Source organism: Spermophilus citellus (genome assembly GCF_964194105.1).
Source record: "Spermophilus citellus genome assembly, chromosome: 3".
NCBI classification, from domain to species: Eukaryota; Metazoa; Chordata; class Mammalia; order Rodentia; family Sciuridae; genus Spermophilus; species Spermophilus citellus.
This window is the reverse complement of record NC_138184.1, coordinates 25,369,665-25,394,521: the sequence shown is the minus strand read 5'-3', so window position 1 is coordinate 25,394,521 and position 24,857 is coordinate 25,369,665. Positions and strand designations below refer to the sequence as shown.

General features: G+C 44.1%; 1 protein-coding gene across 4 annotated transcripts in view; it reads left to right on the top strand.

The window, feature by feature from the left end:
• The window catches only part of ACVR2B (activin A receptor type 2B), a 41,453-nt gene that overhangs the window by 3,743 nt on the left and 12,853 nt on the right, over nucleotides 1–24,857 (top strand). The window contains exons 1-7 of one of the 4 annotated variants that reach the window (XM_081286313.1): nucleotides 2,876–3,659; nucleotides 21,685–21,892; nucleotides 22,227–22,336; nucleotides 22,521–22,648; nucleotides 22,732–22,875; nucleotides 23,616–23,759; nucleotides 24,080–24,228. In XM_081286313.1, coding sequence (XP_081142439.1) covers nucleotides 3,545–3,659; nucleotides 21,685–21,892; nucleotides 22,227–22,336; nucleotides 22,521–22,648; nucleotides 22,732–22,875; nucleotides 23,616–23,759; nucleotides 24,080–24,228 — 998 coding nt within the window. In that variant the 5' untranslated portion in view covers nucleotides 2,876–3,544. Of the gene's footprint in view, nucleotides 1–2,875; nucleotides 3,660–21,684; nucleotides 21,893–22,226; nucleotides 22,337–22,496; nucleotides 22,649–22,731; nucleotides 22,876–23,615; nucleotides 23,760–24,079; nucleotides 24,229–24,857 lie in introns of those variants that run through there. The other 3 variants (XM_081286315.1, XM_081286312.1, XM_081286314.1) reach the window with 3 other exon arrangements.

Below are 24,857 nucleotides of genomic sequence, written 5' to 3'. Positions count from 1 at the left end.
TGCTGAGGATTGAACCCAGGGTCTTGTGCATGGGAGGCAAGCACCTCAGCCCTTTTTTATTTTGAGACAGGGTCTTGCTAAGTTGCTAAATCTGGCTTTGAACTTGAGATCCTCCTGCCTCAGCCTCCACATCTGGCTCAGCCTGGGCTTTTCTAAGTCTAGTCCTCCTCTCAGGACAGAAGATCTGGGATCTGGAGACCCCCCTCCCCATAGTTTGTCAGTCTCACCAGTCTCACCTCCTTCATTAAGCAGGGCATGGTGGGATTGATCCCTAGGATGTATTTCCTTCCTCTTTTCTCCTCTTGGGCCTTGTGCAGCAGCATACCCTACTAGCTGGGAGGTGGAGTAAGACTCCAAGGATCTGTGTTCTTACCCTGGGAGGAAGGTAGAGTCACTGTTTTTTTCTTGTGGTTACACCAGCCAGTCCTTTGACCAGTGCCTTGCACTAGGTCCAGGTTGGGGCAGAGCTGGCTTCCTGTACCTTTGGTTTCAAGGTGGTCTTTCCTTCATAGTCCTGGCTTGTTGTTTTTAATTATGCCCACCTTCTGCATCACACAGTGCCCTGGTAGAAGGAAGATCTATAATAGTGCTGTCTAAGAGAAAAATAGGATGAACCATATATTTAAATTAAAATTTTCTAGTAGTTGTGTTAATAACCATATCTTAATTTGCTCTGGTTGCCCTAACAAAATGCCATATACTGGGTGGCTTAAACAACAGTAGTTTATTTTCTTGTGGTTTTGGAGACTGGAAGTCAGACCAGTATGCTGGCATGGTTGGGTTTTGGTGAAGACTCTCTTCCTTGCTTGCAGACAGCTACCACCTCACTGCATTCTCATGACAGAACGGGTGAGAGGTCACTTCCTTTTAGGGTACTAATCTCACCATAAGGGCCGCACCCTTATGGTCTAATCTAACCTAATTCCTCCCAAAGGCCACATCTCCAAATACTGTTACATTGGGGTTAGCACTTGAACATGAATTTTGGGTGGACACAAATATTCTTTTTCATAACGAGGAAGAATTAACTTTAACAGTATATTTTATTTAATATGTAGAATAATTTCAACATTTAAAGTTAATGAGTTTTTTTTTTTTTACTGTCTTTAAAATCTAGTGTGCATCTTACACTTATAGATCGTCTCATTTCTGACCTTCCATATTTCAAGTACAGTGTAGTCATTGGCTGGTGTTTATTATATTGAATAGCACAGGCTTAGAAGAAAGGCAGGATTTTTTCTGTAATCAGAGATCAGTTCTGTAAGTCTTTTGTGATCTGTACCTTGCCCAGTATCCAAGCCATTTGACTCTTGCATTGCAGTGGACATCCTAGATTCTCTGTATCCTACAAGAACTCCTGATATCTTCTTCTGTACTTGGAGTTTAGATCAGAGGGCCTTTTGGGGTGGGGTGGAACACTATCCTGAGCTGAGTGTCAGGAGCCATTCTCATAGGCTGACCACTTTCTGACACAGAAGTGTTTCTTATCCATTATGTTGAGTGAGTGAAGTGATCTTCAGCTCTGTGGTCCAGTGTAGTCATGGACAAAGATGTAGGCTATAGAGCTATGAGCCATGGGCTATGGGTACCTCTCCCCTAAGAGGGATGTCCTCTGGTACCTGTTCTACCTGCTTTGCATTCCAGACTGTCTGGGTTGCTCTTTGGGAGGAGTGGTACCCTCCTCAGCTTCTTAGAGTCCCTTAGATGATATGAGACACTTATATGAGACACTCTCTTAGATCCTGCAGCTGGGTGGAAACAGAAAACATGACCTTTCTTTGATAAGCTAGCTTTTTTTTTTTAAGAGAGAGAGAGAGAATTTTTTAATATTTTATTTTTTTTTTTAGTTTTCGGCGGACACATCTTTGTTTGTATGTGGTGCTGAGGATCAAACCCGGGCCGCACGCATGCCAGGCGAGCACGCTACCGCTTGAGCCATATCCCCAGCCCAAGCTAGCTTCTTTAGTGTACTCTTCTGCAGGTTTTTGTGGGCATTCAGAATTCCCCAGAGTCTCTGAACCAGCCCTAGCACTTCACCTAGGGAACTCCCTTTGCAGGGAACCCAGCAAAGAAGACCCATCCTATAACATGGTCCTTTTTGTCACAGAGAATCTAATCTAATAAACTATTGCTCTTCCCCCAGGAAAATACCTATGTGTGTGCATGTGTATCTCTGTGTGCATATGCATATGGTATGTGCACACTGTTTTGCACCTTGATTGGGCTCAAAATTCTGGTTGCCCTGCATATAACTATCCTCCTAAAGGGCAAATGGTCCTTGGATATGGGTGTACATTGAGCCTGTTCCTGCCTTGCTGACTCTACTTGCCCTATTCTGGCTACTGGATAGCTCCTTTCCTTCTGCTTCTTGTAATTGCCCGATGTTCAGATTCCTTCCCCTTTATCTCCTCTACCAGGAAGCCACCCCTCTGATTGCCTGTGCATTTAGCACTCTGCTTGGGAGATCAAAGTAGTGCCATTGGGAAATAAAAGGGGCATTGAGTCAGGAGTTTAGATCCACTTGAAGATACTGACCAATCACCATGGAATAGGATCTCAAAGTGAAGGTGTAGGAGCAGGTCTGGTTAATACCTTTGAGAGTGAATGGATAGAGAACCCTGAGGCAGGGTCCTGGTTGCATGGACCTCTTTATCAAACAGAATTTCTCAACCTTAGATACTACTGACATTCCAGACTTGATTCTTTGTTGTGTGTGGGGGTGATGGTGGTGGGGGTGCTATCCTGTGGACTGTGGTTGTTTAGCACAATACCCTGGCCTTTGCCCATAAATTCTAGTAGCTTATTTCTCATGGAGACAATAAAAAATGATTGTAGAGCTGGAGTTGTGGCTTAGCAGTAGAGCGCTTGCCTTGCACGTGCAAGACCCTGGGTTCGATCCTCAGCACCACATAAAAATAAATGAATAAAATAAAGGTGTTGTGTCCAACTACAACTAAAAAATAAATTTAAAAAGTGGTTGTAGATATTGCTAATTTTCTTTGGTGGAGATGAGGACAAAATCATTCTCAGGTTGAGGACCAGTGGTCTAGAATGTTCTCTAGTTTCTAATGAGACAGCTGGGAGAAGTGGGATTAATGGTTGCTCCTTCATCTTTATTCCCTAGGATTCAGGCAACATTGGAGGTTTGATTCTTCTCAAAACCTAGGAGGTTCCTGCCCAGATAAACCTGTACAGTGTGTGAGAGTTTGGCTCAAATTAGTAAATTGGGTATATTGCTTGCCACCAAGAAGAATCCTGGCGTCCTTGAGTTTTCCCAGAAGTGGTTCAGGTTTCAGGGAGGTGTCCGTTGTGGGTGGCCAGGCAGCTTGCCGGCCTGCACCCGCCTACCCGCTCTGACTCTGGCCGTCGCCTTGAGGCTGGCAGGAGTGCCTTTTCCTCCTGCACGCACAGAATGTCAGGAAGTGCCTGTTGGTGGGGCCTCTCCTCCTGCCTGGCACCCCCTCTCTGCTCACCTGGGAGCCCCACGAGCCGAGGCTGGCCCATTCTGCCAAGAGGAGCACTGGGGTTGTAGCAAGACGCAGGCATGCCCTTTCCCCCGAGTGGGCCTGCTGGGTGGCGCTCCGAGGAGCCACAGTGGCTATGGGCCTGGAGCTCCCAGGCCGGGGACACCAGGGCAGGGGGGCAGCCTCTTTCCAAAGGTATGGGTGCAAGTTTCTCCCCTCTCCTTAGAGTGTGGTGTCCGGATGGAATGTGAGGACAGGGCCAGGCTTCCTCCTCTGGGCCTGGGGAGGTGTGGTGGGCAGCACTGCCTGAGACAGGTGCTAGTGCTGGAGGCCCTGACGGACATGGTTGATTTCTAAGGAGGCCTGTGTGTTGGGCTCAGCAGACTGGTGGTCCCCTGTGGCTGCCCCAACATTGGTTTTCTACTCCTCCCCTCTCCTTCTCTGCCTGTGCTGGGGAGGGGCCTTGGGGTAACTCCTCCTTTCTGACTTGTAAACTCAGCTAGACACAGCTGGCTGCACTGGGAGCTAATTTCAAACTGGACCTTATGGTGGGAGGAAGCATTGTTACAAGCCTCAGTTTCTAAGTGCTCCATATCACTTGTGTGTGGAGTGTGTGCCGGGGTGGAGACTTATAGTGTTCTCTCTTTTAGACTCTTCCCAAGGAGACTTGCTTTCCTAGAATTCTTTGTTTTCTTTCCCTTCCCTCCTGTTCCATCACCAGTATTTTTTTGTTCCAGAACAAACACTCACCCCTTTTCTGGGATTCCTTTTTGGTCTCTTGTTCTCCACCAGACTCCCAGGTTGGTCCCAGCCCTGGAGGTGCCTGCTCCTCGTGGTCCTGTGGGGCTGCCCCTGGGTACCAGGTTGCTGGGTGAGGAGGTGCTGCTGCCTCTTCTGGGTCTTTGTTTATGGAGGTTGTCAGTGGAATCTCTGCCTAATACAATGGTAGGTACTGGAAACCAATGGATCACACAGGCTGCAATTATTTGGGGGTCAGCTGTGCCTCCTCCTGGCTCAGGATCAGTAATGGCTTCCTGCCTCTGGATAGCCCATGCTTTGCCCTGGTTATTCCCGTCTTGCTGTACACGTACATGTGCCTTTTTCAGATCCTCTTGGGGACTGGCAGCTCCAGCTGGGTGTTTTCATTCATGGACATGTGATCCATGAAAGCCGGTATTGGAAAAGAAGCCTGCCCCACTGGGCAGATTTGTGGACCTCCACCCTGGGGAATGTTGTCTAGAGGGGCCTGTGCTCCCCCTCAATGGGGCTTCTCTTTCGTGGCCAATTTCTGAGCTGGAGCTGAGGTGTTTTGTGAGGCAAGCTTATGCTCCTGTTTGCAAATGTGTTCCTCGGCAGACTATTTCAGTTCCACTTTGACAACCAGGGAGGCTAAAATTAGTTCTGAGGAAGGAAAAGGAAGGCTGGTTGGTAACCCAAGCCCTTGGCTGGAAGATGGAAAAGGCTGCTTCCCTGGGTTTGTGACTGAACATTTCAGAGGATGTGACCAGACCAGCTGTTGTCTGTCCATCTGGGGAGATAGAGGGGTCCTTGTTTGACTCTCTGACCTGAACCAATTAAAACAGAGGCTGATTTGGAACCTGACTCTTGAGTGTTGATGCCAGGGTGTTTTTTCTTTCAGGCTAAGCCGTGGTGCATAGTGTTTTCATGTGTGAGGACAATGCTTTTTGATGCCCAGTGTCATTGACAACCTTTTTTCCTCTCTACCTTCAACATGACAATTATCTATCTGTCCATTGGTTCAGAAAGCATGCTTAGGCTCTCAGAGCTTTGGATTGACAGGCATGGGTTTAGAAACCTTTATTTGATGTACTTTTGGGAATTTCCTTCTCATCTAAGTTTGAAGTGGGGTTAGATGGGATGAGCCTTGTGGCCCAAGCCTCAGGGAGAGGTTCAGCCTCCCTGTGTGGAAGACATAAAGGTCAAGGCTCATCTGCTCTATGGCTTAGAAAGTAGAGGAACACAGGATTTGAGAGGTGGTGTCTAGTTTTTCTTATCTTCTGACTGCTCCTCTGACCCCTCTAGAAGCCCTAGAGTGGGTCTTGCAGGGCCATATGAAAGTAGAATAAAGGCTAGGGAATAGGATTCTCTTTCCTCTACCCCTCAAAAACTTGCACCCAAACCTCCCCTTACCCAAGGATCTCCTTCCTGGTCAGCCCCTCTGGTGTATAGTTGGAAGAGTAGAAGTCACAGTGGCCCTAATTTCTTTGCCCATTTTAAGTTTTATTTATATAGATAACATACATATACTCAATTGCAGAAATTATCTGTGAACAGTTAAAACCAGGGTCTCTTACCACCCCTGTTCCCCTCCCAAGGTAAGCCTTTTAATTTTAAGGTGGTTGTATATTTTTCCAGGCATTTTTACCTGTGCATCTACAGGAAGTACGTAGAGGAAATAGAGAGTATTTTAGTTATACATGGACATAATATCTTTATTTTTGTTTATTTATTTGTTTGTGGTGCTGAGGATTGAACCAAAGCATCACACGTGCTAGGCAAGCGCTCTACCACAGAGCCACAACCCTAGCCCTGTTGTTTTCTTTTTTAGCTTAAAAAGATATCACTCTTTTTCAGGCATTTAACTGAAGTATAAAATTACAGAATAGTGTAATTATGGATGTAGGTGTAGCTCAGTGGTAGAGCACATGCTTTGAAAGTACAAGGCCCTGGGTTCAATCCTCAGCACCAAAAATTAGCAAAGAAGAATAGTGTAATTATCATAAGTGAGTGCTCAATGAATATTCATGAACTGAATACATCTATGCTATCAGTGTGTCCCAATCAAGAACCAGATTATAATTCCCCTCAAACCATTAGGCCCGCCCCCATCTCCCCAGCTTTGGTGCTGGGATTAGAACCCATGGCTTCTGTATACTAAGCACATGATGTACCACTGAGATACTCTGGCCCCCATGCTCTCTCATGTTCATTCTAGTTACTGCCTTCATCCCCTGAGGGTGTTTACTATCTTGACTTCCACCAGCATAAATTAGTTTTCCTGTTTTTATACTTTTTTGACTCATACATATGAATTAGGTTTTGCCTGTCTTCTGGTCACCTTTTCTTTGATTTTCATCTAGTTGTCATGTCTTTTAAAACCCAGATTGGTTTTGTCAACCTTTCTAATACACATAGATCTACTTTGATCTTTTAAATAGCTGTGTAAATTCCAAAATTTAGATGTAGACTACATTCTATCTAGTTTCCTGTTGATGAACACTGCATGTCATTTATGCAGATTGTTTCTTAAAGAGAGATGACAAGAAGAATAACTTCTGGGTCATATGATGTGTATATTTTACATTTTAATAGATACTCGAAATGCTATATTATTGTTGTTATTATTATTACTATTATTATTATATGAGGCAGCTCAGGTGATGGCAGTATGTGTAGAAGTTAGGTGAGATGGCAGTTGGCCCTCTGTGGCAATCAGTGTACAACCTTCTAACTCTTCATCCTCTTTATCCTGTAATGCCTGATTGTAGAGGTTGAAATAGCCCTACATCCTGAAGTTGCTGTGATAGGAGAGGGCTCACTTCCATTGGCTTACTGTCTGAGGAGAGCCTGAGAGTCCGAAGCCTCTTCTGAGTGTCCTGATAACTGAGGTGATGAGGGACAGAACAGTGGACTAGCTAGGATGTGCTGGTCTGGGTTTGGGGTACATATGCATATGTGTTTCTTTGATCATTTCATATTCCTTGCTGCCTCCACCTTTGAGAGGGACTAAAGCATTTGTTGAAGGTAGCCAAAGAGCTCTGGGTAACAGGGCACAGTGAGTGTAGTGCATTTGACAAAATCTTGGCATGGTAAGATTCTGATTTCATATATGGAAATAAAATATATGTTGGTGGTATTTCTTATAGTAGTTGGTGGTATTTCTTATTCCTGTCTGATTGTATGACTTGTTCCTTTGTATAACCCCCTGTTATAGTGGGCAGAAGAAATAGGGAAGACAGATCAGGATAACTCATTCTTTAAACCCCCTGTTTCTCAGTCTCTCCATTTAGCATTTTGCCTACTTTTTCTGTACTGTAGTCCTGGGATTCTTTGAGTAAGTCTACTTTTTAGACTCTGCTCGGGGATTTAGATGACACTGAATTTGTGGAAATGTTTCAAGTATGAATAACACCCAATCAACTTTCCTACATTGCTTGGGTGATGTATACTGTTTGTGCCTTAGTCTGCTCAGGTTGTTATAATAGAATATCATAGGTGACTTAACAGAAACTTGTTTTCTGCTAGTTCTGGAAGCTTAAAGTCCAAGATTAAGGTGCTAGCAGAGTTGATTTCTGGTGAGACTTTTGTGTCTTACAGGCAACCACCTCCTTGTTATGTCTTTACATGGCTTTCTCTCTCTGTACACTCCAGAGTCTCTTTTCTTATAATAGGCCCATTGAATGAGAGGCCTGCCTTTATGACCTTACTTAACCTCCTCTAACTACAGACCGATTGGAGGTTAAGATGTCAACCTAAATGAATTTTGAATGGATGTAGTTCAGCCCATGACAGCTTGAAACAATGAAGTTATTTGAAAGTGAATTATTGTCCTCTGAGTTATGTTTTGGAATGATAGCTACTTTTTTTTCAGAGCTTTGCTCTGGGGTCTCTGTTCTTGTTTAATACTTTCCATGGGCAATCCCATGCTGATGGGTTCAGTTTCTGTGTATTTGTAGATATGTCCTTGCCTTTGAGGATATTATGATCATGAAAAAAATGTCTAGAAGTTGAGTAAAAAGTAGATATGGAGACTTCCTCTTCTGATAATCAGGACCAACCTCCCCACTCCTTTTTGAAGACAATTGGAAAAAAACTGATGAACTAGAGAAGACTTCTGGTTGAAGTCATTGTACAGCTAAAATTAATAGATTTATCAGGCCAGGATCTGTGTGAGAATAAAGACCCAGGGTGATGACTTTGGGGTTTGGGTTGTTTTCAATCATTCATGGGGCAATTGAGAGACAGAGCATTGTATTTGACAGCCTTGTGGGGTTAGGAAGAAAGGAACTGAAATTCTAAGCAGAGGATGGGTAGAATTAACCCCTCCTTTTAGGTTGGGACTCCAAAGACCTAGGGGTGAGGTAGACTCCAAATCAGTTAAACCCTAAAGTTGGATCAAAATGTTTTGGGTTTAATAGAATCTTTAATGCCTGGCAGAAGCACATTTAAAATCTTTCTGCATCCTTGGCCTCACACTTACTTCTATAAATAACTTGTAAATTTAGTGACTGGCTGGTGATTTGAAATAAAGAGCCAGCAGAAATATCAGTTAAATCAGGGCTGGATGAACTCCAGATTGAAATTATTATGTACATATTTAAAAGTAGCATGCTTACTGTGGTTTAGGAGGTGAACCAGTGAAAATTTCAGTGGAGAGGAAAGATCTGTTATAGAACTGATGTGTATATAATATCAGAAATTAAGAACCCCATACATGAGATTATCAAATTAAGTGCAACTGAAGAGAGGATTAGTGAACTGGATGGTAGAGTAGAAGAAAATGTACATGGAGAGACAAAAAGAAGAATGGTACAGAGAAAGAGATAGCTGAGGCCAACCTTGAACTTTTGTTTATTTAATTAGGTATATATGATAGCAGAATGCATTTTGATTCATTGTACATAATTGCAGCCAACTTTTCATTTCTCTGGTTGTACTATGTGCAGTCATTAGGATAATAATGTCCATCTCATTCCACCATCTTTCCTGCCCCTATACCTCCCTCCTCCCCTGACCCCTTGAACTTTTGATTCTCCTACATGGTTGGGGTTACGGGCATGTGCCAGTGCACACAGCCATTTTCCCTTTTTTGAACTTGAACTTATTATTTAGGTTTTGGATTTCCTGGACTGCACCTCAAAAACACCTTGACTTTTTTTTTTTTTTTGTCTACTGTTTTTTTATATCTTTGTATGCTTACTTTATTAGTTATCGATAGACATTTATTTATTTATTTATATGTGGCGCTGCAAATCAAACCCAGTATCTCACACATGCTAGGCAAGTGCTCTACCACTGAGCCACAACCCCAACCCACTTACTTGACTTTCTTAATGATGTTTCTTCGATTTTATCATCTAATCCTTCTGTTGATTTTAATTTATGCCATTGTGTGTACATGTGTGTACATGTGTGTTTGTGTTTGCGTGCATGTGTGTGTATATAATGTCCCATAGATACATTACCTTTTCTCTGAGGATAAGTCTTGAAGTTTCTTCTCTTTGAATAGTCTCAAAGTTATTTTTTTCTACCTGTTTTTATCTTTGTTGTTTACTAAGTGGCTTTCATAGAGGTGTTCATACTTAAAGATGGACCTGGATACTGATTGAAAACTGTGAGCTCTTGAGTGAAGCTGGCCAATAGTCTGGAAACTGGATTGGAACTAGTAGGATTCTCCTGAAGAGTCTCTTCTGATTTTTCCTTCTGGAGGTTAAAGACTACACTGCCAACATGCTAGAAGCCACAGAGGGAAGAGAACTGGGGTATTGTGTGTGATATGTTCTGTACTTATTCCTATTTTAGAGTGTGATTTGTGCCCTCAGATTTGCCCACTTCTCTCTGCAGGGCTTATCATCTGTTTTATCTTCAGAAAGTGAACTTCTTGTCCCTGCTAGTTTGGGGGTGGGGCAGCCCCCGGACCTGACTGGTGGTAGGATCTGAGCATCTGCTTGTTCCATCCTAGTGGACCCTTCTATTTTTGGATTCATTTTTACTCCATTTTTCCAAAGACATCTGGTATTGTGGAAATCATGTCTTCCTCATCTTTCTATACAGCCAACATTTAAGAATCTGTGTGGTCAGTTACCACTTATTTGTCTGCTTTCCAGCATTGAAATTTCATTTCTGTAGTTTTCTCCTATTCTTGTCCTCATGGGTTTATTCCTTAGACATTTTTTCTTTGCTGTGGTTTTAATGGGATTACAGAAGAGAGGGAAAGGAAATGTTTTTTTATGATCCTTGTCATTTACCTGTAAGTTGTCTCTCCAATTTTCTTCAGGAATGACAAGGAATGGAGAAAGAGATGTACTTCTGAGAATTGGTCTTGGCCACACCTTTTGTGGGGCGATGGTGCCAGGGACTTGTTTACAAAGTCCAATCTGGAATTGACTTGAGGTGACCTGGCTTGGTTCCTTGTTTCTAGGCTAGGCTTTGGAAGGCAGATGGGGCTCCTCCTGTCATCTTGGAAAGTGCTTCTGGACTTCCACTCCTGGCATTTATAGTGAACAAATGAGCTGAAAAGCTTCATACAAAACAGAAATGCTAGAAAAAGTGTAGTAAATATCTTTTTAAATGCATCTAGATAGCCACATTTGTAAGAATAAGGGAAAGCAAAAAGTTGGTAGGAGTAGAGCTGTGTGCTTCAACTAATTGCAATTACTGACCCCCTCAAGTCTTTGCCCATCTCTAATTTAGAGATGTGGGTTTTGTAGCTGGGTTAGGGTCAGGACATAATTGTGGAATTGGGACTGAAGCCTTCACATCTTCAGAGTTCAGTATAAGTGTGGACTAGAAAAAATATCCTTTTGTTGACAAAGGGATTAGATAATGAATTTTCTTGGACTAAATTGATAGGGGAGGGGATTAGGTTAGGTTTAGTTTCCCCTGAGTGTTTATAACCATAGGCCCGTGTATACATGAGTCTGGAGCTGAAGTTTGTATCATCCTGCTCTCTGGGAAACTTTAGATTGAGGAATTAAAGTGGTTCTAAATTGGTAATTTGGAGTTTGGCAGAAGCAAAAAAATATAAATGATCTCTGGAAGGTTTCCCCCTCAAACTTGGTCTCACAATATTCCCACAGAAAAGGTTCCATTGAACATAAGCTCATTATCCAAAATTCTAAAATATGTGAGGAAACTACCATGAGTGAAAATGATCTGAAATAAGAAATGTCAGAAATAGACTTTCAAGAAGTTTAATTATGGAATCATAAGAAGGAATTAGACAAAGAACAGAAGTGCCATAATTGACCAGGTAGTTTTATTTTATTTATTTTTTTACAGTACTAGGGATCAAACCCAGGGCCTTGTGCATGTTAGGCAAGCATTTTATCACTGAGCTATATACTACCAGAACAAGTTTTGTCTTTTTTAAAAAATAAAACGTACAGGGATGAAAACAAGAATAGTTGAATGTATAAATTAAATAGAAGAGCTATACAGAAGATTAGACACAGTGAAAGAGGCAATTACTGAATTGGAAGTTAGATCTTAAGGAATTATTTGTAATGGTTTTTAGACACAATTGGAAAACATGAAAGCAGGGGCATCTTAGTCTGTTTTCTGCTGTTATAACAGAATACCACAGACTGGGTAATTTATAAACGGAATATAGTTGGCCTCATTGTTCTGGAGGTTGGAAGTCCCAAAAGTACAGTGTTGGTATTTGGTAAGGTTTTTGTTTATGATCCTTGTTTTTTACCTGGACAAAGGATCTTAACATGGTGGAAGGGATCATAAGGAAAGAGAGAAACAATGGGAGCCTTTTATAACTCACTCCCAAAGACAGTTAACCCACTCTCTGATGATGACATTTGTGAAGACAACCCTTAAGATCTAATCATGTCTTAAAGGTCTTCTCAGCACTGTTGCATAGGGGATTAAGTTGCCAGCTTTTGATAAACCATAACATGGAGTTAAGAGACTGGACAGAACATGAAGGTTTAATTTTCATGCAATAGGAATTTCAGAATTACAGAATAGAGCAATGCAATACTCAAATTGATAATAGCCAAGAGTTTCTCAGAATTGATAAGTGGCATGAATCATCAGACTCTAAAAGCATAGTGAACCCCAGTCAGCAGAAATAAATTTAAATATATACTGAGATACATTCCTTATAGTGAAACTATAAAGAAAAAAAAAGAAGAAAGCAGCCAGAGGGGAAAAGACAGAATATGTATATAAAGTATAGTGGATTTTTAAGCAATAATAGTGGAAGCTGGAAAATAACCACTAAGTAGTATTTTCAAAATGTTGAGAAAAAAATAACTTGAATCTAAAATTTTATGTTCATTTTAAACTTTGATTTAGAAAGAAAGGTAAAATAATAATTCAGAAAAACAAACAAATGCTCTTTTATTAACAAGTGTTTCCTGAAGGAGTATGTTTTTCAGCAAGTACAGAGATCTTAAATAAAGACAGAGATGCAAGGAGGAATGGGTGAGCAGACAAACTGATGAATGTATGGATAAATTTTAAAAATATTGACTATGCTACTGATTGAATGTGTCTCCAGAATTCATGTATTAGAAACTTAGTACCCAGTGCATTAGTGTTAAGTGGTAGAACCTTTAAGAAGTGATTAGGAACAGGACATGGTGTTGCACACCTGTAATAACAGATACTTGGGAGTCTGAGGCAGGAGAATCACAGTTCAAGGCCAACCTTAGCAACTTAGTGAGGCCCTAAGCAACTTAGTGAGGCCTTGTCTCAAAATAAAAAACAAAATGGGCCAGGTGCAGTGGTGCATACCTGTAATCCCAGTGGCTTGGGAAAGTGAGGGAGGAGGATCACGAGTTCAAAGCTAGCCTCAGTAAAAGTGAGGCGCTAAGCAACTCAGTGAGATCCTGTTTCTAAATAAAATACAAAATAGGGCTGGGGATGTGGCTCAATGGTTGAGTGCCCTTGAGTTCAATCCCTGGTATCCCTCCCCCACAAAAAATGGGCTGGGGTATAGCTCAGTGGTAAAGTGCTTTTGGGATTCAATCCCTAATAACAAAAACAACAACAACAACAAAAGGTGATGAAGGAAGTGATTAGGTCATGAGGGGTCTGTCCTTATAAATGAATTAGTGTGGGTTTCCTAAGAGTGGGTTAGTTATCCTAGTAGTGGGTTCCCTGTAAAAGGACACATTTGATCCATTCTACCTCTTGTCCTTCCACCTTTTGCGATGGGATGACGCAGTGAGAACACATTGCGCAGATATGGGCCCTCAACTTTGGACTATCAAGCCTCCAGAACTGTAAGAATAAGTCTTTGTTCTTTATAAATTACCCAGTTTCCGTCTGTTATAGCATCAAAAAAAGGTCTGAGATGGTGTATAAAACACAAGTAGTATCTTTTCTTGGGAATCAGGTAAGAAGAAATCAAAAACATTAAATGCTGAATGCAAGTAATAGATTAAATCTAAATTGAAAATACTTAAAATGGAAATTAAATGTGTAGCTTTCAGACCAGAAGTAACTAAAATATGAACTGTAAGGGCTGGGGGCATAGCTCAATGGTAGATTACTTTCCTAGCATGCATCAGGTACAACCAAGAAATAGAAAAATAAAATTAAAAAAAATATATAAAAATATAATCCCATGAGGCTCAATGGTAGAACACTGTGCTATGTATGTGTAGGACCTTGGGTTTGAACCCCAGTATCACAGAAACAAAACAAACAAGAAACATAAATGGAGGTAGCAGTAGAGAAGAAACAAATCTAAACATATGCAGTAGTCATAAATGTAATGGAACTCAGTTCCCTGATTGAATCAGGGAAAATAAAAATAGGCAGAAATGTGGGTGTTTTGTTTTTATGGTTCTGGGGATTTAACCCAGGGATGTTCTATACCACTGAGCTAAATCCCTAGGCCTTTTTCATTTTTATTTTGAGACAGTCTCTCTCATTTGCCCAGGCTGGCCTTGAACTTGTGATCCTCTGAAGCAGAAAGATTTAAAATAAAAATTGGAAAAGATTGAGAAAATACTAACCACAACAAATGTTAATAGCTATTATAGCATTGAACAAATAGACTTTTTGACAAAGAATATTACAAATGAAGAAAGTTACTATATAGTAAGAAAAGTTTTATTGCCAAGAATATATAAAGATTTTATATTACTTAAAGGAAAAATGACCCGATAGGAAAATGGAAAAGGATATAACAGGCAGTATGCAGAAGGAGAGGTCAGTGATCACAGAAAGATACAGTCAGTATCACAGAAATGTAGATTGAAGCCACATTAACATTTTACACTCTGCCAGGTCACCGAAATTCAGAGTGGATGAGGGTATGGCTCAATGTGAACTGTTGGGAACATAAATTGGTATATCCTCTTTGGAGAACAGTTTGACTAGTTAGTGAGTTAAGGATGCTGTGATCCTGTGACCCAGCTATTCCAGCTTGTGTGGATGTACCTGAGGAAATGCCCACACATGAACCCAAGGGGGGGCTCAGTAATGTTGCTTACATCAACAAACATAAATAACCTAAGAGTTCAACAAGAGAGTGGATGAAAGTAAGGTCATACAAGGGACTGTCACATGGCTTTGGAAATTCGTGCATTTCCGAACTTTGGAGAGGGAGCAGTATATAAAGACATGTACTCTAGAGATGGGCTGAAGTCATTGATAAATGACTTGGGAAGTTACTCAACCTCTTGTGCCTCAGTTTTCTTATCTGTAAAATAATGACTCTGGGTTGTCATAAGGATTAAATATTATTTGAAAAACACTTAGTATAGTGTCTGAGATGTGGCATAACTATGCAGTTGATTAATAGGTATTAATCTGGATGGTTTAAAAATATATGGACAAGGTTAAAACAGATTTATCTAGGGTTATGATATTATAGCCCTGGGTTTGATCCCCAGTACTGCAAAAAATGAAAAGAATCTAAATTTATCAAGATTGTGTTTAGTTCTCTTGTGTGAAAGAGTCTTCATCACTCACAATGCTTGTGCACTCTGAGTGTCTGGATATTTCTCATGCTCTATCCTTCCCCTTCCCCCTCTCTTATAGGTTTTTGGGTCTTTACTCCCTATCCACCTTGACTCTGGTCCTGGTGAGGTGGAGGGGATGATACTGTGTACAGTTTAGAAGCCTCACCTTTAGGTCTCATGGTCCTCCTTGGCTCTTCTAAAGGGACCTGCTAGGGTAGCATTTGCTCAGTAAACTTGGGGCCATCTTCCTAGGGACATTGACAGTAGGGGAGAGGCTGCTTCTGCCTCTGGGCAGCCATGGAGGCTGGATACTGGAGGGAGCACTAACTCCCTGAAGTCACCCTTATTAGCTTCTCGTGCATGGAGGCATCTGGGAGAGTGTATCTTGCCCAGCTGGCTGGGGTTGTCCTGAGGTAGGTAGATAGAGTGGTGAGGGGCAGTTGCTCACCTCTTTCAGTGACCATATGGGTGAGGCTGGGTGCCTGCTCCCTATTAGGGTGGCTGCTGAGGTGACTCCAGGAGCCAAGAATATAATGGCCTGCTGGGTGCTGGAGTTCACAGATCTTTTTTTTTGCGGGGGGCGGAGGGGGTACTGGGTGTTGAACTCAGGGCTACTTAACCACTGAGCCACATCCCCAGCCCTATTTTTTTTTTTTTTTTTTAATTTAGAGTTAGGGTCTCACTGAGTTGCTTAGTGCCTCACTTTTGCTGAGGCTGGCTTTGAACCTATGGTCCTCCTGTCTCAGTCTCCCAAGCTGCTGGGATTATAGAGTGTGCCACTATGCCCAACTGGAGTTCATAGTTCTGAGAGATGTTAGTTGACTGGGGATACCCCAAGGCAGAGCTGGGGGAACCCCACAGGAGGCATGGTCATTCCAGTTCTGAGCCACCTTCCCCATTTCCCATTCCTTCCCCCTTCTCTGTTGCACTTTGAGCCCCTCACAGGCTGGACTTTGGTGATATTTCCCTCTGTTTTCCTCAGGGCATAGTGAGATGTGTCCAAAGACCAGTGGACTGAGTTGCTTCAGAGGGGAAGGAGCCTCCCAGTTCTTGTCCTTGAGCGTTGAAACTGATCCCTTGATGTCCCATTACATACCTGCATGTTAGCTGACAGTGTGTGTGTGTGTGTGTGTGTGTGTGTGTGTGTGTGTGTGTGTGTGGTTTCTGGGACTGAGGTTTTTCCTTCCCTGCCTGCATAGAGGATTTGGTTTGGAGAGCCTAGATTTTTTTTCTTTTTTTCTTTTTAAACTGCCAGGACTTGGGCATAAGGACTGCCTCTTAGGGATAATCAGACTTGAGTTACCTGGTTCCCTTGGAGAGCAGCAATTGAGATGGCTGTGGCTCAGGGATGTAGCAAGTCCTTTGTCCTGGTATCTGGGGGGAATACTCGCTTCAGTATTATAAGACAGCAAGTGTGAGGGGGGTTAGTGCCCCGCATCTTGGGAGGACTGCTTCCTCTCCTGCCAGAAGGGGATAGTAGACTAGGGTAGGGAAGCCTCCTGTGCATGAGTGCCCTGGCTCATGAGTGTGGGCAGGAGGCCTTCATCTATTCAAAAGCAGAGGTGTGTGGTTGGAGTATTGCCAGAGGCTATAAATAGCTAAGTGTGTAAAGAAACAGAGCCTGGGAGAGGCCAGGAAGCTTGGGGACCTCTGGATCTCCAGCTGGCAGCAAAGCCTGGGTGTGGTGTGGGAGGGGCATGGAATGTCACTTCAGCTCTGAGAACAAAGCTCTCCTGGGTCTAGTATGACTTGATGGGCTGGGGGCTTGAGGGGAATTGGCTGTAAGGGATTATTACAAGCAACAGGGAAGGGTATGGCTCTGATACAATGAGTGGCATGCCAGGCCCTTTTTGACCACTCTTGAAATGTGGTCATTTATTTTTTGTGACAACCCTAGGATTTATTATGAACCCCTCTCAAAGAGTAACTGATTCTGTAAAGTGCTCAGGGCACACAGTGGTGAAGTGTCAAAGCAGGATTTAAAGTCTGGCGGCTCAAGGCTGTTATTTTGTTGGATTGCTTGTGGGAGGATCTGGTCATATGGGACTCAGGTGACATCCTTAAACTTTGGGTCCTTCCTGGAGCCTTGATTTGGAGCTCCCAGCCCTTTCTACTTGGGTTCTGCCCATGGTAGTGGCCAGAGGGGTCCTTGCCTGATGATGGCTTGGTGAGAGGAACTGGGCCATCCTTAGGCCACTCTCTGTTGGTCTCCTTTGTTGGAACTCCTAACACTGAACAGGGAGCTTGTTGTTTGTTGACCAAATTCTTGCTCTAGGAGTGTAGATTAGTGGTAGAACCCTTGCCTAATGTATATGAGGCTCTGGGTTTGATTCTCATTTCTAGCAAGAAAAATAAAAAATGTAGGGGCTTCAGGCTAAAACTATCCTTCTTTCTTGTCCCCTTCTTTTGAAATCTTGCTCTAGCCACACATCCTACACCCTTCTTTCTTTCCATGTATCCATCCATCCATGTATATGTCTGGAACTGGTTCTAATACTCAAGATGGGCAAGGGCCCTGTTTTCATGTCTTGTAGAGGAAGCTGGCATTTTCCCCCCTTTTATTGATGCGTTATAATTATACATAACAGTGGGATTTGTTATTATATTCATATGTGCATACAATAAAACAGTATAATTTATTCAATTTTACTCCCCAGTTAGCTCCCCTTTCCCTCTCCTCTTTTCCCCTGATCCCCTTCTTCTTTTCTACTGGTCTCCCTTCTATTTTTTTTAAATTTGCCCTATTTAGATATATATCACATATATATTTTGACACATTGCATTTTTTGCATTTTGACACATTGTACACAAATGAAGCACAACTTTTCATTCCTCTGACTTTATGTGGTGCCTAGTCACACCAGTAGTGCAATCATACATATATGTAGGGTAATAATGTCTGTCTCATTCTATTGTCCTTCCCATCCCCTCAGCCCCACTCCTCCTCTCACTCTCCTCTGCACAATCCAAAGTTCCTTCATTCTTTCTTACCCACCCCCTCTCCACTATGAATAAGCATTCATTTATGAGAAAAAACATTTGGCCTTTGATTTTTTGGGGATTGGCTTATTTCACTTAACATGATGTTCTGTAGTTCTGTTCATGTACCTGCAAATGCCATAATTTCATTTTTCTTTGAGGCTGAGTAACATTCCTTTGTGTATATATACCACCTTTTCTTTATCCATTCATCTGTTGAAGGGCATCTAGGTTGATTCCACTGTTTAGCTATTATGAATTGAGCTGCTATAAACCTTGGTATGTCTGCATCACTGTAGTATGCTGATTTTAAGTCCTTTGGGTATCAACTGAGGGTGGGATAGCTGGGTCAAATGGTGGTTCTATTCCACGTTTTCTGAGCAATCTTCAAACTGCTTTCCAGAGTGGTTGTACCAATTTGCAGTCCCACCAGCAATGTATGAGTGTGCCTTTCTCCCCCACATCCTCTCCAACACTTATTATTGTTTGTATTCTTGATAATTGCCATTCTGACTGGAGTGAGATAAAATCTTAGAGTAGTAGTTTTGATTTGCATTTCTCTAATTGCTAGAGATGATGAACATTTTTTCCATATGTTTTTTGATCAGTTATATTTCTTCTGTGAAGTGTCTGTTCAGTTCCTTAGCCCATTTATTGATTGGGTTATTTGGTTTTTTTGGTGTTAAGTTTTTTGAGTTCTTTATATATCCTGGAGATTAGTGCTCTGTCTCATGTGTGTGTGGTAAAGATTTCTTCCAATTCTATAGGTTCTTCACGTTATTGTTTATTTCCTTTGCTAGGAAGAAAACATTTTAGTTTGAATCCACCCCATTTATTGATTCTTAATTTTACTTTTTGTGCTTTAGGAGTCTTGTTAAGGAAGTTAGGTCCTAAGGTGACATGATGAAGATTTGGGCCTGCTTTTTTTTTCTATTAGACGTAGTGTCTGTGTTCTAGTGCCTATTTTGAGTTGATTTTTGTGTAGGGTGAGAGGAACAGGTTTAATTTCATTTTGCTACATACGGATTTCCAGTTTTCCCTGCACCATTTGTTGTCTAGGCCATCTTTTCTCCAATGTATGTTTATGTTGCCTTTGTCTAGTGTGAGATAGCTGTATTTATATGGGTTTGTCTCTATGTGGAAGCTGGCATTTGTAATGCAACTGTTGAGCACATTTGTAATATTTTATTTCTTATGCAAGTGTTCATTATGTTAATATTGTTATTTCTTCTTGGGAATTATTTTTGGTTATGTTAAGCATACAGTTTTTGGGTGTCTGAAATAGTCCTTTAAATAAGAACAGGTGATTAACCAAGGGTGGTAAATTAGGTGCTAGAGGAAATATAAGGCCAATGGAAGTAGAGTGTGCCTGGTTTTAGGGGAGAGGCCAGGCTGAAATCCTAGGGATAAAGTGGGGAACATCTTACAGCCAGAGGTGGTAATGGGTACTAAGCCTAGAAGCCCAGCACATTCAAGAACCTGGCAGTGAGGTATGGCTGCAGAGAGGGAAGTAGATGAGGGAGTGCATATCTCCTCTGTCTGCAGCCCAACTTGGAGGCTTTCCCGCAAGTCTCAAGTCTTCCCCCGCTAGAATTGCTGTTGTGGAGGCAGTGGGGCCGCAGGTTGGGGAGAGTTGGCATGCACTGTGTGGACTGGGGGCTTTGCATAGCTAAGCTACTGGATGCTGTTGTGAGTGGACAGGGGCCCTTGTACTTGCTCAGTCTTTGGCTCCTACCTACATTGGATCCCCTCAGCTTCTCCCCCTACACTATAAGCCTGTATTTGAGGAAGGGTCTGACTGGGGGAAATCAGTGTACGCCCCTGTGTGAGTACCCATGTAGACCCTGAGGCCCTTTTTTGAGGGCCAGGCTGAGTCCCAGCTGCTTGGCTTGCCACCTTTTCCTTTTACAATTGTCAGAGTCTAGGCCACATGGCCTTGGAAGGCCAGAGCTATGGTTGGATGTTTTCATTCTAGTTGGGTTATAATTTGAACCTACCTGGATGATTTGGTCCTACCTGGAGCCTTGGAATTTGATGCTTGGTCTTGGCCAGGCCCCCCTGGAAGGACCTTTTATCACTGCAGGGAGGTAGAGCAAGGGTGAGTCTGAGCAGAGTGTGTTCCTCCTTGTGGTAGAGGGGCTCCTCCGTCTATCAGTCAGTATTCTCCTCGATGAATAGGCCTTAGGAAATCAAGCCGTGGGTTGTGCTAGAACTCAGGGCACTGCCTTCCCCAGGATCAGGTGGGCTTCCTTCTCCTTGCCTGCCTTTCTTGTTGTCAGTGAAGTCAGGCTGCGCATGGGCTGGCTGGTGGTTTTTTGGGATTGACTTTGGCTCCTTCTCCTCCTATGGTGGGCACAGTTGTCAGGGGAGACTCGGGGAGCCCAGCCAGGGGTGGTGATAGGCACTGCCCCACAGTAGGCTCAAGGAGTGTGGAAAGACTATTGAATGTTTACTGCTGGTTTCCTCTCAGATATCTTCATGGAGTTCTGGCAGTGAGTCCTTCGTGTGGATGTCTGATGAAGGGGCCATAGCTGACTACTCCCAGGCAAAATCTCTTTTGCCATCTGCATATTCTTTTCCATCCCAGGGCAAAAGAGTTCATGGGGGAATTGGGAACAAGCTAGGACTGGGTCTGGGGGTCATCTTGTAGGGATAGTGAAGAAGGTGGATTTGGTAAATGTTTGATGCCATGTTTAAAGGAAAGCAGTTGAAGGTTAAAGCAGTTGACCACCTGGGTGGCATTTCTTCCAGAGATAGAAAGAAGTTCAGGAGTGGAATGCCTGCCTGGGGGTCATCATCAGGGGCCAAGCCCAGCTGGGAGATTGATCTGTGTTTACAACTTAGCCACTAGCCAGCTCTTCTCCTGCTAGAGGCACATATCCCTGCTGGTGATTCTGGGAGGTTTACCTGTGCAGGCCTCATTATCTTTAGAATTCTGCAGCACCAGGTATGGATGCTGGGTGTAGAAGGGACACTGGAGGGTCCTTGTTCCCTTGTGGAGGACATTCCAGCTCATCTGGGGGTGGAGCACCGTGGTGACCAAGGAGAGAGGGGGCAGTAGGAAGCCGCTTCTCCTTATAGTTCCTCCAGATGTAGTCCTAAAGGTTTGCATCAGTATCTCCTGAGATAGACAGGAAGGTTAAAAATGGAGATCCTGCCCTTATTCCTATTGGATAGATCTGGACTATGCCTGAGAATGTTTGTTTTTATTAAATACTATAGCCCCACCCCTGCACTTACAGAGATTTTGCACTGGGGCTTTTGAGGGCTTCTTCATTAATCCTGGTACTGCAGGGAAGCAGCCCGCCACCACCCAGCTTCAGGGCACTATTAATGCCACCTTTTGTGCCAGTGGCTGGCTGCTTGTCCATCCTGCATGGTATTAGGTTTCCTTCCTTTCCCCCTTGCTTGGGCTTAGGGCAGCTATAGTGGGAAAAGTGAGCTGGGGATGGTGCAGGCTGGCACACAGTAAGCGTAGGTGTTGGATAGAGAGGGAGCATGGTGCCCAGTAGAGTGGTTTGGGACAGTAGCCCTGTGGGGCATGCTCAGTGTCTCTTCTCTGGGCACAGGTTCAGGGCGTGGGGAGGCTGAGACACGGGAGTGCATCTACTACAACGCCAACTGGGAGCTGGAACGCACCAATCAGAGTGGCTTGGAGCGCTGTGAGGGTGAGCAAGACAAGAGGCTGCACTGCTACGCCTCCTGGCGCAACAGCTCAGGCACCATCGAGCTCGTCAAGAAGGGCTGCTGGCTGGATGATTTCAACTGCTACGACAGGTACCACAAGGCTTGCCTTTCCTCTGCTGAAGCCTGCCTATACTTGCACTTCCCGCTTAGCCCTGTGGCTCTCAGGATAACTGAGCAAGAAAGGGGCTCTTCAGGTGATAGCAGGCTCCCACGCTCTTCCGCAACTGTGTTTGCCCTGCTCCAGCTCTGAGGAGGGGTTTCAGGGTGTGTTGACTCCTAGTGGTCTCTCCCCAACTTTGGATGGGTTCACCTGTCCTGCTGATGTTGCCCAGAAGATGCTCTGTTTATAGGGAGGGGTTTGGCTGGGCAGGCCTGGGAGAGTCTTGCATCCCCTGCCTGTGTAAGGAAAGCTCTCTGCTTTCAGGCAGGAGTGTGTGGCCACCGAGGAGAACCCGCAGGTGTACTTCTGCTGCTGCGAAGGCAACTTCTGCAACGAGCGCTTCACCCACTTGCCAGAGGCTGGGGGCCCAGAAGGTGAGGCGCCAGTGGGAAGAGGGCATCTGACCTAGCAGACTTGGGCCTCTCCTTGGCCCAGAGTGCTCAGCTCTGGAGCTGGATGGGGAATGGCTACAGGGCCCTGTGAAGGTGTGGGAGTGGGCGGGCTATGTGACGCAGGGCTCCGTGTGTCCCCCAGTCACGTACGAGCCACCCCCGACAGCCCCTACCCTGCTCACGGTGCTGGCCTACTCGCTGCTGCCCATTGGGGGCCTCTCCCTCATCGTCCTGCTGGCCTTCTGGATGTATCGGCATCGTAAGCCTCCCTATGGCCATGTGGACATCCATGAGGTAAGACAGTGCAGTCTTGGGGCAGGGGTGAGGAGGGGACATGAGGCTAGGCCAGAACTGGTTAAGACTTTGCTTTCTGCTAGGACCCTGGGCCTCCACCCCCATCCCCCCTGGTGGGTCTGAAGCCACTGCAGCTATTAGAGATCAAGGCTCGTGGCCGCTTTGGCTGTGTCTGGAAGGCCCAGCTCATGAATGACTTTGTGGCTGTCAAGATCTTCCCACTCCAGGTGAGTGAGTGGGGACTCCAGGTCATCTTCCCTCATTGTGGCCTGAGCTGAGACTCTTCTACGCAAGGGCAGTCCAAACCCTGGACACTGGTGGGATGAGAAAGAAATAGCTGCATTGAAGTTGCCATTTACGTTACTCTCAGCTATATGGGGACTGCATTTAGCAGTTAAATTGCATTGAAGAACCAGGGCAGGGCTTTGCTATACCTTGATCTTCTATGGTATATGGGTTTTTGTTCTTTTTTTAAAATTTTTTTTAGTTGTAGATGGACACTATCTTGTGTCTTATTTATTTTGTATGTGGTGCTGAGGATCCAACCCAGTGCCTCACGCATGTGAGGTGAGCGCTCAGCCACTGAGCTACAGCCCCAGCCCCTGGGTTTTTGTTCTTGCTGTCATGTTCTGCTCAGCAACTCTGGACACCAGGCCACCCCATGCATTTGCCTAGGACACTTAGCAAAGCCTGGCCTGGCGTGCCTTTCACTTGTTGGGTGATGTGGGGCAACTTGCTTCCCATCTCTGGACCCACAGTGGTTTCATTTTTAAATCATGGCTGATGTTAAGTGATCTAAGAGGTTGCTGCTGGCCTGATGTTGTGTGGCTCGGCTCAGTCCTGGTCTCCTAGGCCCCTTATGGATGCTGAAACCGAGAGGCTAGTGGGAGGGGGATGGATGAAAGTGCAAACGCCTTGCCGTAGGGTTGTGTGGCTATAGCCTGACTGAGCTGCCTCCATGCTCCAGGACAAGCAGTCGTGGCAGAGTGAAAGGGAGATCTTCAGCACACCTGGCATGAAGCATGAGAACCTGCTGCAGTTCATTGCTGCTGAGAAACGAGGCTCCAACCTTGAGGTGGAGCTGTGGCTCATCACGGCCTTCCATGACAAGGTGGGCCATGCTGTCAATCCATACACGATGGAAAGGTTCCCATGAGGTGATTCTGCCATAGGTGTGGACCAGGTTGTCCCTATAAGAGCCTCTGACCCTGAGGTTAAATCTATAATAAGAGTAGTGACTTAATGATTACCCCTGGACTTTCTTTCCTGGTCTCATTTGCCTTTCCTGTTCATTATAGACTCCCAGGAGAGGAGCCCAACCATTGGCCTTCAAAGACATCTCTCCTAGGGCTGGGCTGGGTTGGGTTGGTTGGGTTGGGTCTTGCCATTCACCTAGAGCCTGTGTCTAAGATTTGTGCTTCCTTGTCTTAGGGCTCCCTCACGGATTACCTCAAGGGGAACATCATCACATGGAACGAACTGTGTCATGTGGCAGAAACGATGTCACGAGGCCTTTCGTACCTGCACGAGGATGTACCCTGGTGCCGTGGTGAGGGCCACAAGCCGTCTATTGCCCACAGGTACCTGGGCTAGCAGATGCTTTCTCTGTGCTTGGCCTGGAACTGGAGAGGGTTGGTGGGTGAGAGGAGGGTGTAAGGGGTGTCTCAATTTTCTATACATGCCTAGTCTGCCTGTGTTGTATTGTAATGACTGTCCTTTGGATGGCATGGCCTCCTAAACTGGTTTTCTGGTGCCCTCTAATGGCTATATGAGGAAGTGCCGACTGCGTTACTTTGAAGAGTTGGCTCAGCAATTCTTGAACTTTATGGTTAGAACCCCTTTAACTCTTAAAAGGAATTTTTGTATATGTGGGGTTTGTCTGTTGATATTCCTAGAGTAGAGCACACACACTCTTATCTTTTTAGAGTGAGGACATCATCTATCATATAGTACTTGGAAAACTCTTTTCTATGTTTCTGAGAGGAAAAACTTAAAAAGGCAAATGCTAGATAATTAAAGAAAAATTTTGACCCTGAGAGCTCCTGAAACAATTTTGGGAATCTTTTGGGGTCTTTGAACCATACTTTTTGTGGAGGGGAGTATTGGGGATTGAACTCAGGGGCACTTGACCCCTGAGCCACATCCCAAGCCATGTGTTGTATTTTATTTAGAAACAAGGTCTCACTGAGTTGCTTAGTGCCTTAATAAA